The sequence below is a fragment of the Apostichopus japonicus genome, chromosome 16, assembly GCF_037975245.1.
Source record: "Apostichopus japonicus isolate 1M-3 chromosome 16, ASM3797524v1, whole genome shotgun sequence".
Classification (NCBI taxonomy): Eukaryota; Metazoa; Echinodermata; class Holothuroidea; order Aspidochirotida; family Stichopodidae; genus Apostichopus; species Apostichopus japonicus.
In genome coordinates this window covers 2,430,047-2,450,722 of record NC_092576.1, presented here as the reverse complement: position 1 = coordinate 2,450,722, position 20,676 = coordinate 2,430,047, and the positions used below count along the sequence as shown (strand labels likewise).

At 36.2% G+C, this 20,676-nt stretch overlaps 2 protein-coding genes across 8 annotated transcripts in view; both read left to right on the top strand.

Moving 5' to 3' along the window:
* LOC139983717 (uncharacterized) overlaps positions 1-19,309 on the top strand; it is a 33,238-nt gene extending 13,929 nt beyond the window's left edge. Inside the window, exons 5-13 of the mRNA XM_071997450.1 lie at positions 5,484-5,686; positions 7,049-7,125; positions 8,349-8,404; positions 8,960-9,079; positions 10,489-10,694; positions 14,301-14,374; positions 17,645-17,742; positions 18,946-18,993; positions 19,265-19,309. Of these exons, the coding sequence (XP_071853551.1) occupies positions 5,484-5,686; positions 7,049-7,125; positions 8,349-8,404; positions 8,960-9,079; positions 10,489-10,694; positions 14,301-14,374; positions 17,645-17,742; positions 18,946-18,993; positions 19,265-19,309 (927 nt within the window). The remainder of the gene's footprint in view (positions 1-5,483; positions 5,687-7,048; positions 7,126-8,348; positions 8,405-8,959; positions 9,080-10,488; positions 10,695-14,300; positions 14,375-17,644; positions 17,743-18,945; positions 18,994-19,264) is intronic.
* Positions 1-20,676, top strand: part of LOC139983650 (uncharacterized) — a 468,492-nt gene that overhangs the window by 237,227 nt on the left and 210,589 nt on the right. For 2 of the 7 annotated variants that reach the window (XM_071997349.1, XM_071997350.1), the window contains exon 13: positions 20,051-20,542. The exons of 4 other annotated variants lie outside the window; for them this stretch is intronic. In XM_071997349.1, coding sequence (XP_071853450.1) covers positions 20,051-20,084 — 34 coding nt within the window. In that variant the 3' untranslated portion in view covers positions 20,085-20,542. Of the gene's footprint in view, positions 1-20,050; positions 20,545-20,676 lie in introns of those variants that run through there. One more of the 7 variants, XM_071997351.1, reaches the window with a different exon arrangement.

The window sequence follows — 20,676 nt, the reverse complement described above, 5'->3', positions numbered from 1 at the left end:
TATCCCCGTGGTGGAGGTGGGTGTATGTGTAGTAGGCTATGCTCAATTTTACGATCCGCCCAAATAATTCAAACTTTAACAAACCGGTATTCATTTCTTATAGCACGTTTGCTCCTTTCTATACTGTAGCATTTCCTAACAACCGACCTCGCCAAATTGTAATTTATATGAGCTTATAAGATAGTGTTACATTCTATAATGAAATTTGTTAAAGTTATCAAAGTACTTGAGAAATCCACCAACTGTTATTACAAAAAAAAAATCAACTCGGCTACTACAAATTGTCGCTCTGCACTTCCTCCACAACCAAAACAAGACGTTTTCTTCTCTTCATGTAATACTTATTTGGTCTTATCGTAGTTTTTGTGTTTCCTTTCTTTCTGAAGGCGGCGAATATATTGCGAATACTGAGCAAATAAAACTGACTGCACTCAAAGTACTCATACCATGACACCTCCCCCACCCCCCCCCCCTGTCCCCTTTCCCCGCTCCGGACAATTAAAGCCCGCTCCGGACAAATAAAGTCAACGAGACCTACCTCCTCCCCATCCCAGGACACACACACACAAACAATTACCCGAGCACACACGTGCTGAATCATTCCCAGCCAGCAAGCCGACGTCGGGCCGCCGGCGGCATACCAGCGGCATATCGGCAGCGGCAAACCGCTTAATACCCGCCGGTGGGCCGACGTCGGCTAACATGCGGCTTGCCGACGTCGGCCTGCCGCCGGCGGGCCGACGGCGGTGAGCAGGCGGCAGGCCGCCCGCGGTAAAGGAGCGGTTTACCGCCGGCGGGCCGACGGCGGTGAGCAGGCGGCAAGCCGCCCGCGGTAAAGGAGCGGTTTACCGCCGGCGGGCCGACGGCGGTGAGCAGGCGGCAAGCCGCCCGCGGTAAAGGAGCGGTTTACCGCCGGCGGGCCGACGGCGGTGAGCAGGCGGCAAGCCGCCCGCGGTAAAGGAGCGGTTTACCGCCGGCGGGCCGACGGCGGTGAGCAGGCGGCAAGCCGCCCTCGGTAAAGAAGCGGTTTACCGCCGGCGGATGAAGGCCGAGATGCCACCGGCGGCCAGTAAGCGGCATACCGCCGGGGAGCCGGAGGCGTCATGCCGATATCGCTTACTTTACGTATTTAAGCCGTTTTGAGTGACCTGTTCATATCGTAAGCTGGAAATTTATCGGTAATAGATAAGCAAATTAAATTTGCCGTCAGATTATCGTTCTATATAATCCTAATAACAGATCCGCTTGGAATTATGGATTACGTGTTAATTCACTGCAAATGTTTCATATATGAATATAACACCGGCCGTTCCGATCCAGTAAAGCTGCATCGGCGCCGCGTGTATATGGCAAAGCCATATAGGACAAACACCGCATTTATCCTCGTATTAATATCCTCGTATTAATTCGAATTTATACGTGTATTAAATCATATATTGCATGTCTTATATCTGTCACCCGCATTAGCCTCGCCAGTTCAATAAATGAGAGATGACAAAGTTAGTCTCTATATTGACGTACGCCCTGGCCAACGTACTAAATCTAGACCACATCATGATTTAATACGCCATATATATATATATATATATATATATATATATATATATATATATATATATATATATATATATATATATATATATATATATATATATGAATTAAAACGTGTGCATGGACTTACCCAGGGGAGCAATCACTCCCCAACCCTCCACTTTGGAGTACCCCGAAAATTCAAATCAAATAGTAAAAAGTAGGAAATATCATGAAAGCCTTCTATTCCGGATGAAGGAAGCTAAGCGACCCTTCTCAATCTTACCCCTGGAAGTTAATTCGTCAACTACACACGGAGGCTTAATAGGAACAAAGGAAGGAAAAAAGTTGTCCTCAAATCTCAAAATGTTGCTTTTTTTATCCCATAATTTTTAACTTTCTATCTCAAAATGTTGAGATTAAAAATAAAACAAATCTCTTTTCATCCTATCAAGTATATTAAAATATTAAAAATATTAAAATATTGACTTGCTTGCTGGGTTTATACCATTGTCTTCGAGCCATTTTATACACCCCTCCCCCGACCCCGCGCCCATGGAAACCACAAATTGCCTTCAATACGTCACGTATTCTAAGGATGAATGTCACGGTTACTACATACAGCCTACAGGACGCTACGTGTGTTTGTCTAACTGTTCTAGTGTCACAGTGGGCTGGTTTGGTAGTGCCGTTTGGCCGTGACGTTCAGCTATAGGTTCCTACAGGACGGATCACGTAACAAGCACTGTTCTCAGTATTAATATGTGTCTGTTGATCACATTATTATATCGTTTTCTATTGGATTTTCTAAACGATACGATTACCACTAGCGATGTTTCAAAACGATTGTATTCAATTGTAATTTGCAGGTAATATAGCATATGCAGGTAAGTGTAAGTAAAACTCGTGTAAACTGTTGTCAGGCCTAGGCTATGCCTTACATTTAATAGGAATTTGTATCACCGCGATGTAATGTAATTGTCGATGTTGTTGTTTTAGTGTCTAACTTTGTACACCTACGGCAACCGCTTAAATTTAACATTTGGTTGTAATGAAACTTGTAAGTTTAAACCAGGTCCTACACAGACTCAGAGCGCTGTGTGTAGGCCTATGCTCATTTGGTGTACGGTGCGTACTAACAGTAGCAATAGTGTCTACACGTAGAAATGGATTGAACCTTAACTAAGATTAATTATAGCGAAAAATATGATAGTCATTCAACACCAGTTCTATGAACATATTTTTCGGTTAACTTTAAATTCATTGTAGACTACGAAGGTGTTAAGTTTATTTATTTTTTATTTTTGCTGGAATAATTCATGTGGCACGTATTTCTCTTGTGGTGTGAACTTTTACGGTCAGCGTTAGTCTACAGTAGGCCTATGTCAAGTTGCTTTTTTAAATACCAATGATCTTGTACTTTGTAGCCTTGTAGGCGTAATTGCTCGCCGACCCAGTGTAGAGTTCATTTTAGAAATAACCAAGATTAGCATCAGTAAGTGCGCGTAATTCACTAATTATGCTTGGCATATCCTTCAGTACTAGGCCTAGTAGTAGAGTTGGATATCAAGTTAAGCCACCAATTGCACACATGAAAGTCATGATAAGATGCTGCCCGTTTCTCTCTAGCCCATAGCCTGGTTAGTTCGAAAGTCGAACGCATTAGGCTAAACTGATATTCCATGGATTACCTGAAGATCAGAAGTTTAAGCAGCAATTGACTTAATCTATGCAACTCATCAATGAACTTTGGGTTATAATTGATACAAATATGATTGTTATAATCAGAAGTACATCAAGTCTCGCGTTTAATAAGTGATTTACACGAACACACTTCGGTGAGCCATGACACAATTTAGCAACGTTAATCATTAGTGCACGTTTTGTTTAGAAAGCTTTATCACATACCCTACCAAGTTATGTGGCTTCATTATAAATTAATCATTAAAATTCTGTACAAATGTTTGCATAAAAAAAAAACTATAAGTTAGAAAAGCTGTTTACAAAAACAACAACAGTGCAGTGAAGACCAGCTCGTTACTCTACACTAAGCTAGACAGGTAGGCCGAGTGTGTGATGAATCAGGGAGTTGTTCCATAACAACTCCCTGGTTGAATTCTCGGGAGATGTTTTCGTCTGTGGCGGGCTGTTAACGTGAGGATTGTGGGCGAGCGTCGGCTGTTTTTGACTACATCGCCTTGTTCTACAGTTTCACTTCGGTGAAGGAGAAAATAACATTCACTTTATATGGCTTTAATATACAGCTTTGTTGAGCAGGTTGGCCTACAGTACTACTACTTGCGGGGAGCAATTGCAAACCATAGCAATTCATCTTTAAATGAATCTTAAAACTAAAGCGAGTCTGAGATAATACATTAATCTTAGGCCTAATGGGCTACTATATACTGACACATGGCAGTTGGTGTTACGTGACAATGATAAACTGATCAAGTTGTACATTAATCTAAAACATACAGCCGTGATTTGTAAAACTACAGTTCGAGTTGTTGGAGCTTGTTCTGATACACCAGTGGTTAAGATGTATGGTACCTGGAAATGCTACTCAAATTAAGGTGATAATTAATACATTTTCCATAAGTCTATTTAAATCGCTGGAGAATTTATGGCATTAAGCTAAAGCGTCAAATGGAGGTACTTTGCAAATTCTTTTCTTTCTTTTTTCTTTTGTTTTTGCTTTTGTACTTACAAGATCAAATTTACATGTTAAAAGCTATCAAATGTTTTCAGACACACATTGATTTGTTTTATCTAGATTGCTGGGTAAGGGTGACATGTCAATACAACATTCTGACCTTAACAATTAATACTGCAACTTCATTCCTTAATTATTTCAAACACGAAAAGTTACACTGTAAGTGAAGCTGTTATATAAAATGTAATAAAGAAATTGATTTTGAAGTTAAATTGAGCAAACCTAATACCAGTGGCGTCGCCAGGCATTTCTCTCTATGGGGGGGGGGGGCACAGGGAGAGCACAGCACTTAATTAAGGGGTACAGTGTTTATTCGTGAATGCCGTTCTGGGGAAGGGGTGTAAGGGGAGGGGAGACATTCTGGATTAATTGAGGGTCCTTATATGCAATCTGGTGCAATATTTTTCAGCTTGAGGTATATGTTCAAGAATTGTCGGGCTTAGTCTGTCTGATATTTGTTTTTTTTTATTTAATTGAGGCGTTTAAAAATGTTATACAAAACATGGAAAATAACCCATTGCTTTGGTGATGTTTTTGAATAAGAGTGTTGAAAATTGAAATTCACGTAGGGTAGTGAAGTTTAAGCACTAGCGATTCACGCCTGTGACCTTGTTAGTGAGAAAACAACTGGTTATTGCGATGTTGGTGAAAGAAGTTTTACTGCAGAACATAATACGTTTCTTCCTTTGTAAAACAAGTTTTTGTTTGAGTTACTTTTTTAACACTACAAATCGCATCGGGGGGGGGGGGAGTGGGGGCACGGATTTTGTTTGGGAGGACACGTGCCCTCATTGGCATTGGCGTAGTAGGCGGGGGGGGGGGGCTGGGGTTGCAGCCCCAACTCAAATTTGTTTTGAAAATTCGGGCAATATCATGAGAAATTTCGGGCACCTACTGAAAGAAAAGTAATGTGCAATGTGTTTTTCAGAGGTTAAACTAATATTATTATTATCATGATGATTGTAACGACTTCCCCAATAATTCTAGCTAATATGGAAGGGTAATAACACGGCAAATGATTGTATGTTATTGGCATGCGATGTAATAACCGATGCATTCCTATATGATATGCACATTAACATGTTGAACGTGCACGGAGCGCGCAAAAAAAATGTGGTTATATTTTTCGGGCAAGTCGTTACAGCACCCCCCCCCCCTGCCCCACTCCCCAATCAAATTGGGCTCCTACGCCTATATTGGCGACGCCACTGATAACAACCCCGATCTTATCTTCCTGCAGATACCAATATCTATACTAGTACTGCAGTGGTCCTTCAGTAAGGTAGATAAAGATGATATCGTGCTCCAATCTGGTCTTTGTTTACCAACCCTCTCGACACTGGAGAAGTTATCAGTAAATGCAGACAGTGCAGAACTTACTGAGGAAGACGTTATTGGGCTATTGAACTATGGAGTACAGTGTAAGAGGTTCAAAGAGCTTTGGTAAGGAGAAAAATATATTATGAAGCATGGAAGTGATCACAATAAATGAAATAAGGTCATGGCCTACGTCTAGAATAGTTAACATTAAGGTACTTATGTAGGCCTAGGCTACGCCTTTACGTAAACACCGCGTAGAAGACGAAATATCTGTTAATCATAGTTCTAAAGTTTTAGTTCAGAACTATAGGAAAAAAGGCAATTTGACAGAACACATTTGCAACAGCCGGGAGAATCATTTGATACAACGGCTAAATCCTTTTCTTATAAGAATCTTCCTCAATTTCAGTCCCATAAACAGGTATACCATTGACCATTCCCTGACATAATGTCGAAACTAAAAGATTTTACTCATGACACAGCACAATAATATCATGAGCGATTAATGGCCGCTTTATGTATTGTCGTTGCAACAGATCTACCGAATGATAAATAATTTAGTAAAATAAATTTAGAAATAATTTTTAAAAATAATTTAGTAATAGTAATTTAGTTAAATTTTATAAAATTGAAGATACTGTAAATTTATTATTAAGACCCTTACACTCCTTCTAATTTGAGTCGACTTAAGCTGACCTGCTGCTGCTTGAATGAAAGTAGTTCGAGTCAGTGGTAACAATTAATTAGTGACACCAACTTCAAGGTTGATGTAATTCCATTATCGAAAATGATACCCATACAAATTGACAGAAATTTGTAAAAATTGTAAAAAAGTGCAGATATTTTGTTATGAAAGTTGGCAGATGATATAAACATAGCAATAGTAACTAAAATACTCCACAAATGACAGTCGCAGCAGTTTTACGGTAAAATGGGTACAGTTTAAATCTGAGTTGAAACAGTTATGTGAAAGACACTTCAATACAATACGGGTCAGTGTATTTTAACCGAGCCTCGTACATGTAACGAGGCAGTGATCTCACACGTTGATATTTAAGTTTGTGGATTTAAATGGATGTATACTCATATCAATAACAATATTATGACCATGAATATATTTGAACAGGGAGATCACTTCAATTTATCACATTTAAATAGGAAACAGAGAGAAGAACGAACAAATCGGCCCAGGAATGTTTTGAAATATGCACAACCGTCACAGTTACATGCCGGCTACAGTTTTTTTTTTTTTAAAGTAATGGTAGCGTTTTGTCGTTATATCATTATGTATATAACGTGTAAACTGTATATTAGATAATTTAGATACAGAAACATCATTTATAATAACACTTAGATGGATACGTTCAGAAAATATTAAGTAACGTGAGAGGAACAACCTTTAAAAAGTTTTCAAACGTTTTTTTTTTTTTTTTTGATCTTTGAGAGGAGTCACATATTTAACTGCATTATTATCTTGTTTTACAGGCTTTATCATTGTAAACTGCCAGCATCCATCAGTCCTAAGATGATACCAGAAACAGCAAAATCAAGGAATGTTAAAGGTATTTTGCCGCAGCTCACAATGGGATTTTGTTAAAATGAGCGTGAAAAGTAGCTAACTATTTGAGTGTGTGCTGAGTTTTTGATTCATGTGTATTTGAAAGGCTGGGGGCGGGGCGGAGCTGGGCGTGGAGGGGGGGGGGCGGAGGGAAATTGTTCCCAGAGAATTATTGGAACAAGTATATTATAACATTTGCATTTTTTTTTTTTTTGAGCACAGCCGTGTACGTATTGCATTGTCCGCTATATATTGGTTGTGCATAAACCCTTCATTCATTAATTCATTCATTCATGCATAAGCACGTGTAAGTGTAGGACCATAGTACATACTCTATTACATTGTGTATGGGTACATGGGATGGTTCAAAGTGTACCATTTCTTTGTCGTTTCATATGAACTGTTATGATTTTTTGAAATGAATACTGATTTTTCATCTGCTTATTTATGTAGGTAGAAGCATAAGCAATAGTACGATGAGGAAACGATGAACAAAACATGTTTACAAAATTTGACTAAAAAAAGTGTAAAGAATGTTTACTGTTTTTCTTTATTTTTAATTCGATTTAATCTTTACTACTATACATGCGAGCAAAGAGGACAAGGCACAGTGTGTGTGTGTGTGTGTGTGTGCGTTTGTTTTGCTATCTGTCCGAGGACTTGAACAAAAGAATTTCAGGTCCTCGGTTGTGATTTCTAAAGAATAACCACGTCCTGGGAAGAATTCTATTGTGTGGGGTATTGTTAAGGTTAGGGTACGTGGATTTGAACAATGGAAAATACAATTGGGTCCTCGGTCTGAATGTAATGCAAACATGTGTGTGTGGGTGTGTGTGTGTGTGTGTGTGTGTTAGGGGAAGGATGCGAGAGGGTTGCCTTCAAGGAAAGACTCTTAGTAAAGATCACTCACAATATAATGACTAATAACTACAAAGTGACGTAACAAACACATTACTGTCAAAATTGCAAACTATCTAAGAAATTGTAGTAGTCAATAAACCTCTCCCTTCAATAAGTTTATTTAATTTTTGCTTGTTTTTAAATGTTTGGAAACTTAATAAACCAGAAAGAGATCTGAATAGAGAGAAAAATCCCTTCGTCCAAAACGAAAGAACAATCGAAAATTATTTTAATATTTCAACCAGTTAGTTTTATTTTGCTGTTGTAGGTAAGCACGACAAGTCATGTATTAATGTTTTTTTTTGTTGTAATTTTCTTTCTCTGAAGTTCTTTGGCCGGAAGAGACCTGTCTACTTAATCTACAGTCTGGTAAATGGAAACAGGTTGGTGATAAGATGGTAAACGTATGTAAGGATCAACATGGACCAGTTATGTAATTAATATAGCCTATTTAACTGCTAGTGTCAATATCCGTGTACAATACAATATCCCATTAGAGCTGGTAATGATACAAGTCTGGCACTGTGTGCCGCTTAATTGAAAACAATAGCTATTGTTCACTCTGGGTAATAGCCGGGTAGGAACATGAATAGAGAGATATGGTGGAGAGGAGGAAGAGAGCCAGTTGGTACCTCTTGAATGGTATATGCCAATCAGAATATCCTCACAGTAATTGAAAGTATCACAAAATGATGATATTACGTAGAAACAGTTGAATAAATATGAAATCATACATTTTATGAATTACAGATTAACAAAGAGGTGAGCGAAAAGAAGGCTAAGCTTGTACGAGATGATGAGATAGAGTGATGACAGACACGTAAAAACCAAATATGAAATATAAATATAATTTAAAGGACTTTAACCTGAACGTGTCAGTATCTAGAGTAGAGAGAGACAAGTTAAACATAGTGTAATTTTGATCATTTTATTCATAGGCCAAAGACATCCAGACTATTACACAGCTGTGTTCAAATGCTGTCGTCATCGATAACGAAAGCAGTCAGCAATCACAGAAGTCAACCATAAAACTTCTGAAGAAAGCATCCAGACATAACGTAAGGATACATTGAAGGGATACGGTGAAATAGAAAAATCACATAAAAATTCATTATTTTATTTGTTATTTTCCCCAGCTATCAGGGATTTTGATAGTGAGTCGGTGAGGGGTGAAGGGGCGGAGGGTGTGACTAATCATAACCTTTTCTAGGTTTTACTTTTTTTCCTTTAATTATTTTTTGGGGGCATCAGAATTAGATAATTTAGGACCATTCTAAAGAAACAGTGATCTGATAAATAAAATAAGAGATTTTAATAAACAAAAATTAAGTAAAACATACTTAAAAGTAACAAAATTACTAGTGGATTATTGTAAGCTAGAGCAACTGAAACTTATCCTCTTAGCTACTGAACTACTTAATAACCTTAAAAACAAATAGGTCCAGAACTATTAACCACATCAATGAATATTTATTAGGCCCTCACCTGAAACACCATTACTCCCCAAGGCTCAAATACAACAGGTTATATCACACAACAGATAAACTATAAGCTTACTGCTCTAAACAACGTTAACATACCATGTTTTAATTACTAAACAACCTGATACAAAACGAAATACGACTCAACACGAAATAAATAATAATCAAACATAAATTTATAGAATACGACAGCATTTTGCCTGGTTCCCACTAACCCTCTAATATACTCAACTATACTACAACCTCTCCCCCCCCCCACCCAAAAGAAATGTATCTATCCCTCTATAGGCCTCATAGATTAGCTCCAAACTGACCCCCCTACTAACGGAAACAAATATTGCCACCTATAATACAAACTTCGACACCCCTATTTCACCGCACTATGAGATTGGCTAAAGTACAGCAATGTAAACCTGTTACACCCTTCACCCCCCCCCCCCTCCATCAGCTAATCTTGTAAACAAAGGACTTCACATTACCCTCACTAAAACGAAATGTGTCTTTACTTATTGTTTAGAAGTCTATTAATTTTATTTATTATTTATTTTCCTTCTAGTCAGTGTTAATCATGCATTTCTAATTATATTTCAGTTTTGTTCTTATCCTAAACATGAATTACTTACAACTGAACCGTAAAACTGCCATAATATGAAACCCCCCCCCCCCCCTCCCTCTACCTTCACCCTTTTCCCTGAACCACTGCACACCCTCCTGTTCCTCTTTTGTGTAATAATCTTACAACACTGTGTCTCTTTACAGTAAAGTAATATATTAGTGTAACTGTGCACGTTAACAAAACACCCCCTTTACACCAATTTCAATATTAAACTGGCCCACTATAACCCCCTCTAACGCCTGGACCATTAGTACTTCATTAGTTATAATAAAAATAGTCAACTCATAAACATTATTGTAAAATAATAACCTATATTTATGATATTATGATATAATTATTAATATTATATTTATTATTTACTTTCCTTCAGATTCCTATAGACTGTGTGAATCTAGGTCGTTCCTTTCACAAGGTTGATGAAGATGATTTTACTCTCTACTCTGGTCTCTCTCTACCAATCATAACATCAATAGAGAGGATGAACATATGGACAGAGAAAGGGAGAGAAATGAATAAACATGAAGTTAATGGAATATTAAGCTATCTACAACACTCTCAAAGATTCAAGCAACTTAGGTAAGTATAATTAATAAATATGTAAGTAATAGTAGTAATTAATATAAAAACTAATTAATATTAATGATGTAAACAAGATAGGAATGATTAATATAGTTAGTATTTAATAATTACTGAAGGTTTTATTGATAGGTTTAGATAATTGTAGAATAAATACAAATAAATGAAAAAGAAATTGAATTAAGAAATAAAACTAACAATGAAAGAACAGTCATCAGGTGAGGAATATGACTAATAGGAGAGTAAAAAAGAGACAAAATGAGACAGAAAAAAACATATTTATATAATTAAATTAAAAGATAGACTTGTATTGCAGTAAGAATGATTAAAGTATTTGTAGCGCGAGAGGAGAATAGATTTATTTACCTGCTTTATAATAATTATAAATAAAATTGAATAAGGAATCAAAGAGAGAAATTGACAAAAGTACCAAAAATGTTCTTGTTTTTAACTATTTTCTGTATGCAAAGTAAAGTAATGTGATAATCAAAATAACAAATTAAAGAAAAAATATTTATGGATAGATATGAAATGATCAAAATGTTTATATTTTAAAGTTAGTAATGAAATAAATAAAGCGATAATAAATAAATAAATCGTTTACATACTAACTTAAATAGATCAGTCTGTAAAATGAAATTAATAAACACTACAAAAAAGAACACAGAAGGAATACAAATTAATCTCAAAATGTGCAAGAATAAAACGTTCAAGAAAAAAATATTCATTAAGAAATGTAAAATGGTCTAAATTCTTATAAAGAAAAATAAGTAAATAAATTGATCTAAGAAAAAAATAAAAAAAACGTTACTAACTAATTGAAATAAAACAGTAGGTAAAACAAAATTCAGCAAAAAAAAAAAAAATAAACATTATCCTTAAAATGTTGGAAACTTGTTTGTTATTGGGGGTTTGATGTAGCCGAATGTTTAGTTTAAAAAACTACAACATCAACAGTGAAATTTATTATTGTCCGCAATTAGTTAAGAAGCTGAATAAATTAATATATATTTGTTAATAAGAGAATGAGATGTGCCTACAATGTACATGCCTTAAACAATGTATATAATACTAAATATCCTTCACCGGGTTCCCCTCCCTCACCCTTTGAATACTATTCCTCTAATCATTAACATATTCCCATGTGAATTCCCTAACAATGCCGCAACAACTATATATCAGCTGCACCACCAAGCCCACCTCCTCACTACTAGCAAACCCTTCTGCTGTGCCTACTTACTGCAAATCATGCCCTGAACCAATGCATTGACAACGCAACTATGTATATACCCTCTCTCACACCCTCTTCCGCACCCCTCAAATGTCACTTCTCATATCTTGTTTAATATGTCCCATACGGTATTTCATATCCACGCTCAACGCCTCAAACACCTGTACATTGCAGCCACGCTACCTTCCGCAATTGCTAATGACCCTTCTGCAGTTGCGTTTCTAGATAACAGCATTTCCCCCTTTCTTCCATGAAAATTAAATCACCAGCCCAATCCTTTGCTCTAAACCCACCATTTTAACTCCCCGGTATCCCCCCCCCCCCACCACACACACATACATACAGGCACGTACATACGCACATCATTCCATTTTTTCTACTTTTGTTTGATCCATGTTTTCATCATAAGGGCAATTTACAAAAATTAACGTAGATCGTATCCACCCAACACTGTGTATACATTCGTCATATATATGTACAGTTAACTATTTCTACTCTTTCTACTCAGACAGAACACATTTTTCAATGCTAAAAGTCTATTGACATTATTCCATCATTTTCTTCCTCAAGATGTACACTAAACTTTCCTAGCACTGACACTTTCAATAGTTTAACATTTTCTTTTGTTCAACACCTGTCAATCAAATACTTGAACAATACAATGAAAAAAAGTTGTGTTCAAATAAAGCGCCCGTCCCAATGAAAAGAAGTTGAATTCAATAAAAGAGACGCGCGCGTGACCTTTATATAACCCCTGTTATCTTGAAATAAACAAGTACCTTGATACGTCTAGGCACTGTCTGGTTTTAAATTGTTGTTTGATCTTGAACCTTGAAGGTAGAATTTTTTCAATGATTTTTACTTTCTTGTTCTTGGTGGTAAGTGTACTTTAAGAAAGTAAACAATATAAAATCCCAACATAACAAAGAATCCAGAGATCTATTTGGTAAGGAGATTTGGGCTTAATTATTTTGTGAAATAATCCGGGAGGGGTGAATTTTTTTTTTTTGGGGGGGGGGTGGTAGGGCTATTACTATATACAAGTAATAGTTTCAACTAACGTTAAGGATTTATCACTTCCTCCGGTTACTCATTTTCAATAGCAGGTTAATGCAGCATATTGTGTATATGCCCGCAGAACAAGTTGTTAAAAAATCAGATCCCTGTTATAACGTTTTCATATTCGTGGTCGTTATAGCAGTAAGACATATCTATGTACATGTTATACTGTGTTGTATGCTCTTAAAGAGGATTCGTCACACTAACAGGTGAGGTTGATGATACGAGAAATAGAGAAACATTTTTTTATAGATAGTGGTGAGGCGATTGAAACTTCATTTGCTTGAGGATAAAACAAAATTGTTATGCTGTGAGTGAGGGATGTTTACATCAACCTTTGAATTTACCAAGAAAGTATTGAAAGTTGATGTTAGTAAGAATTGGCATATACAACGGGAAAAATTGTGTACAGCAAAATAAAATTTAATTTAATTGATCCCGATAGAGGCAATATTCGAGTTGATTTTTTTTTCTAGAGAGAAGTCAGGCACTATAGTGCAATTTATGTTTTGAAATTTAAAAAAAGATGCGATGATATTATTTTAATTCATGCAAGTTGATTAACATTGAACACACACTCTAGTCTTAATGATATTATTAGATGCACAAACAGTCCCCAGAATAAAATAATGGCAGATGGAATATTCCAAAGCACCCTTGTGTACATTATATAACATGTGTGTACGGTTCAGTCTAAACAATAAAGAAATAAAAAAAAGTTGCAAACAGTAGAACCGTTTTGCAAGCGCAATCCATTTTACCAAAATTTCTCAAAGGGAGTGGGCCACCTTCCCGCCCCCCTCCCAGGAACCTTCAACTGGATGTAAGGCATAAGGTTTTTGCCTCCCCCTCACCCCCCCCCCCCCGTGTTGCAATGCATAAAACGGGTGTTGCATCCGTGGATATGGGTATCGTAGTGTAGTGAAGTTATGTTGAATGTAGCTTACATACCCATCATTTCCACTCGTTAAATGTTAACATTTAGCGTATAAGTAATTGCATAACTTTGGTGATCTTGTCCATGCCAGCACACAACTCCCCGCCATTATAGTTGGGTATACAATGGAGTTAATCAGACCGAAATATAATGTCAAAGGTAAATGATCGCCTTTTTAAATAACGATATCAGACGTTCAGCTTTAAGGTATTTTAGCGTATAATATTGCTAACCTTCATCCTTCCACCGTTTACGTTTCTTTTATAAGCGGCACCTGGTAGTCGATAATTAATGATGTAAGTAGCTACACTGGATGGACAGTGCTTGAATTTTATGTGACGTCACAATTATGATTACAATCAATCTCGTTCTTCTGCAGTTTTCAATACTGTCTGCTGCCATCTACTATTACATCTTCCTCTCTGGCAAATCTGAAAGCAAGGAATGTCAAAGGTACAGTATAAATATTTCATTGAGATTCTAGTGATCTTTATCAAGAAGAGTCGGAATGGAGCAAAGGAGGGATTTGGTGCAATTTAATGGTTTCAGAGCACACACAGTGTCAAGTCTGACACTCAACTTATGTAGTCCAGCCTGGAGTATCATTAGTACTTCAATATCGATGAACTATAAGGACAGAAATAGATTGATTGCTGAATACTATAAGTGTATTGAATATAGGAATATGTTGTAAAGTAGGTTTCTTTAGTAATGATAAACTGGCTTCTTAGTAATGTTAATGATTGTGATAATTTATCAATCTAATTGCAAGTGAGATTGTATCAGGAAGGTTGTTTAAACTTCTGTTTCCTTTGAACCAACTTTCATGTCACTGAAGGTTCTTTTATATTTTATTTATTTGTTTTGCCACAAAAGTACAAAGTGGAGGGAAGTCTTCCATAAAGCTTAAAAGCTTAACAATGTGGAAGACTCCCTGAAGAAAGAAAAGAAAAGAAAATATATATATATATATATATATATATATATATATATATATATATATATATATATTTATATGTGTATAAATACATATACATAAATATAAGTACAAATTAAATGTTCAATATATATATATATATAGTAATTATGTCATCTTTTTTATGAACTATGTCAATTGAAGCTTGTTCACTAAATTCGGTGCTGTTTTGATGAGTTCTTGTCTGCTATACATTGATTTGATGAAGTTCCAAAATACCAAAAGCACATATATGGCTGTGCAACATCATAGGATTTAACTCTGCACATGTACTGAGTGAGTGGTCATGACGTCATGGCCGTTTTAATCATCAATGAAACTCTGGGCGCTTTACCACTTTATATATAATACAAAGCAGTAACTACAACATTATGACAGTAGTTACAAATTTCATCTTCAGTTCTGCACAAAGAAAGAGCAATCAACAATTTTAACCAGCTATTTCTCAAACGATAAACATTGTGCAGTACAGGCAAACAGTTGAATGAAGCTTATTTCTATGTCTATAAATGAAACAAGGTTTAAAGTAATGCAATTGAAGTTTGCCTGTAAATTCAGCAGCAAAATCCCTCTAGCGACTAAAATACGAGAATATGTTATATTTTGGGAAATGTTTTGTATTGAAAGATGCCAGGCAACTTGATACTGGTCATAAACGGTAATACAGAAGTTCCGGCCCACCCTAAACCTCTTAATCAAGAGAAGCTGTCCGTTACCGATTATTTCATGAAATTTGATTCTAGGTTGAAGTTGATGACGTTTAATCATCAACTTATAACACGAATGACCAGCTTAGCTAGTGTTTACTTGATTTTAGTCCGATGGAATATGAGCATTAAAAAAAAAAAAGCCCAAACAATTTCCCGCAGCGAAGTAAACAACCAGTGTACAAGTGAACACAAAAGCGGGTCCACGCAAATTTATTTTTAAATTGCTCCCTGTATATCGGGCAACGTGTTTTTTGTCTTCAATCTTGCCTTCCTTTAGTGAAATTGCTAGTGTTTGCTTAGTATTTGCTAATCAGAAAATAATCAGAATAGATGATAGTGTAAGGCTGGGTTTTAGTTGATACTTATGTCAGGTTAGCGTGCGCGCCTATTCGAGATTATTCTGCCGAGGGTTAAGTCCAAAATATCGAGATAATATAGGAAACAGTTAAGGAGACGAACCATATACTTTCTTGTTGTGATATAATTTCTTTAAGTGCTCGGATTCCAAATGGAGAACAACAGATGGGATGAAACTTGAACCGGTTTAGCAATAAAGAGCCTAAAGAATTGAGAACTCAAACGATACGTCCTTACGGGACGAAGACTAAAAACTCCCAAATACGAAAATATGTTTATTCGAAGTCACGCAAACTGGAATAAACCAGCATGTTCGCACCCTCAGCTGATTGGCTAAAGTGCCGATAGCGACCAATAATAAGAACTCTTGATTGGACAAGCCAATCGATCACGATCGCGCACAGTTGAATGAAATTATATGAAAATATGTCACGCACATAACGTACGCAGAAAGACTCACAACATCGCGTACATTCTATCAACAATAACTATACGAAATCTGGCGAATTTGACCTCTACATGACCTTGTATATACACCAAAATTCCTCTCACATCAGGAAACTTCTGTGGAGCACATAAATATTATATACCTGTAACAATTAGTCATGGAGAATAACGACTGAAACCTGTTTAGCAACATTGAAGTGTAGATGAACACAGAAAGGACAGCTTACTGTGTATTTTGGCACAGCACAGAACACCACAAGAGAAAAACAACTATAATGTAATCTAGAACAAAGTTACATACATGTACTAGAAAAGGAAATGTGAGACACTCAAAATGTTCTCTTTGTAAACGGGGGTACGTGCAGGTGCTTGTTTTGTTGTTTATATATTACATGCTATTTACTGGAACTAAACATGGTCTCTTATAGCACAAATCCACGAATTCACATTATTAGTAAAATGATAGCACATCATGCCAAAAGAGCAAACAAAAGTACATTAAAATTACCAAGTTGAGTGCATTGATTATGATTATGTGTTGAGGTGTTTTGTTTGGTGATTATTACAAGTAGGGTACGTGTGTGTCACAACGTAATATCAGGGGAGTGGGATAGTGGTGGAGGTAGTGTGAAGGGAAAATGCTTGTAGAATCATATTTTAAATCACTCTTTCTTATGCATATTCGTTTATCACATATATTATAAAAATATAAATACATCTAAGCAGTGTAAAGTTTTCTGTTGTTGAGCGAGTCTAATTGAGCGTGTGACATGTTGTTCATTTTTTATTCCCACTCTTTATATTTCATACAAATTCAATTTCCACAGTTACTGAACATTACAAATAACATACGTTGACGATTAAATTGACAAGTGTTCTCCATTTTTTAATTTAAATTGCCCACAAAAAATAGGCTTTTTATTGATATCTGCGATGTGTCTGGTTTCTACAGGATATTTAATTGACCAGCTGTTGTTTATGTAGATAATCGCTTTCATTTGTGCTATATAAATACATGCCATGTTTGGGAGGACAGAAGGGTTTGTTCGTATATCACATCTTTCATGTGTTAACGATAAGTGAGTGTAATCGTAAATAGCAATATTCTCTTGTGTATCTAAAGGGAGTGGGGGGGGGGTGGGGTTTCAAAGGAGTATCTACGAAGTTCGGTCTCATATATGACTCATAGTCAAGTGAACAATATTCCAGAGTCTTTTGTCTATCCCTTTACAGTTGGCTGGTTTCCTTACGGTTATGAAGAACGACACTATATTCTGGATCTTGAGTCTGGCCGCTGGCTACTGAATGAGGATTATGAGAATCTCTTTCCTGTAAGTAAAAAGTGTGTGTTGTCACCACGCATATAGGTTTACTACAAGTAATTGCATTATTTCGTAGACAATTTAAAAACATTGCTATCCATTGAGACTAAAATTCTGCCCCTCGTTTAGTATGCATTATAGTTGCCATTTGCCTTTATCATTGTAATATTATGATATAAGATTCCCACACCAGTGCAGAGACATATACTTGTGGCGGCTCTTCACTAGTGTGAGGTTATGGATTAAAGAAGTTTACTTCCTGGCAATAACTTCCGGAATCATACATATGTTGATCCAAGTAGGAGGTGCTTCATTTACTGCCTACCACCCCCCCCCCCTCCCACGACACTTTCGCTCACACAGCAGGCAAAATTATGAATGTAATATTCCGAATTAAAAACAAATCACTCCTTGAAATGTTATTTACACGTTTTATGTTAGTGTTTTGTGATCAATTACTGTCACCACTACCCCCACGTAACCCTCACCCAACCACGCTGCAGAGTGACAAGTACATTCATATTATCCCACTGTAAATTGTTGATATTCCTGTCCATGGCATGGGTGATATAAGAGGACAGTGAAGACGTTTCTAAGAGCTTTAACTACTTTATACATATGTCTTATAGATTTAATTTTTTCATAAGAATCTATAATGGTGTTACCGGAAGTTGATAATACTTCTAAGCAGTTCCTTATAATAAATCGTCAAGTAAGAAAAAAAATCAGGAACTAAATGAATTCTAGTGCCGTTATGTTCCAAAAATGATACGGTCCATATTTTGGAAGGGTTTAAGCTTGCAAATCTTTCAGAGTCTAAATTAATCGATTAATTAAATTTCCAGATTTAATTGCTACTTGACTATCACGTCATATCATGAATTCGAGAACTACAATGCTTAACGATGTAAATCACTCTGTTTTCACAAAAAAACATTTTCCAATCCCATTAGTGGAGATGGAAGACAACTTAAACGCTTCGATAACAACGAAATTATACAACTGATGTTATTAAAAACAACCAAATTGCCTGATGTTGTCTAATACATTCCTTCATCTTAATATTTCCTATTAAAATGTTCCTATTACACAAACCGACTCTTGTTGAAACATGTGAATAGTGAGGTAAGACAAAGTTGTAGTGAACAACAAAACAGTAGAAATATCAATTGAACATAATGTTCCTTACCAATTTATATGTTTTACTTACAGATGTTGAAAACTGGTGATGAAATAACGGATGCTGATTATGCCAAAGAGGTAAAACACGGATTATTCGTCAGGTTGTTAATATGTGTGGGTGTGTTAAGGTGGTGTGGGTGTAAGGAAGTAGGCTCTGCAAGTTCTCACTGGTCCGTAAATGCATCACGAGAGTTTATCAGGATATCTCCTTATATCCTATTATACACAACATCACCAGTTTGTTGTCTCTAATGCTGCACAGTAAAGCTCACGCTATCAACGAATAATAAAACCAAAATCGTTATTTTCTAAATATTTCTATTTCATCATTTTACTGTTTCGCTTATAGGTCGAAGCCTTCCAGTATCACTACAGGTATGTCAACACTCACTAACAATTTTTGCTCACAGAGTAGACAAAAATAAAAAAAAACCCTCATTATCGTGATTAACTAAGTATCCATGCATTATTATAAACGTTCCCTTAATATAAAATGTAGTGCTGCAATGTTCACCAAAATCTACGGTCCATATTTTGGAAGGATTTAAACTTGCGAAAGTTTCTGACCCCAAATGAATCGATTCATTAAGTGTCCAGATGTAATTGTTATTATATATGACGTAAGTCATTCCAATTGTAAGTAAATAAAGTTTGATGTAATTCATCTGTAAAATTAAATTTGAGAGAATCCTTGTTTTGCATTCCACCAATCACTCAGAAATCATTACCCTGCTGCATTTTTTGTTATCTGAAATTATTCAATTTATGTACCACCATGAAAATCATGGGGATATCCATATACAACATTATAAGTCCAATGAATCATTTCTGTCATAAATAAAATATGAAAAATGTTGCCCTGTCTAAAAGTAATTTCAAAAGAAAGTTAACCTTCAACATAAAATGTGAGAACAAGAACATTATGGTTTCAATGGATACAGATCGATATAGCAAAGTTGTATATGTTGATTTAATTTCATATTCCTGTTCTAAAATATGGTGTTCAAGAAACCCTAACAGCCTAGCTCGAATAATCATAATAAGTAGAACAACATAGATTAATTAGAAAAGCTTTAAAAAAATGATGTCATCATTTGACACATGGTAACGCCTCTCCCCTTTTTTTTCTCAACAGCGGCGAAGACTGGCAACTGACGTATAATGCCTAGTAATGACATAAGTCAGTGTAACCTACAGTGTCTCTGCTCGGTGCTCTTTAGGTCGTTCTTGATTGTCGAGTTAAACACCACTAATTTCTCCAGGACAACATGAATCTCATAGAAGGATGACATTCCTTCGAGTCTGGCCATTCTTAGCATCTTCAAGTTCCCTTTTCGTTTCATATGAATCAAAGCGTAGAGAGTTGCGGCACAGTCCTAACTACGCTGTTTGTTTGACTCTCGTAATGATGAGTTCTATGAGTCTTAAGCTAGCTGAAACTTATCAGAACTATTTTCGCGTGAACATGCGGTACTTATATTCCGTAGATACAATTTAGTTACAGTAAAACAATGAGCCACGTGAAAATTACAAATATTCCAATAAAATCTTAACGATGAACCAATGGGATAAAAGTAACTGGTAGTAGAATTTAAATATATTTCCGGTAATATCTCACAAAAATAACCTGCCACGTCCTTTTCGATGCAGGTCTATAGGTCATACCTTACTGCACTCTAAAAAAGCCCTGGTTAAAATACACCAGGATGGGGTCAAAATGTTACCAGGTTCCGGGTCAATATGCCACCTACACAATCCTGG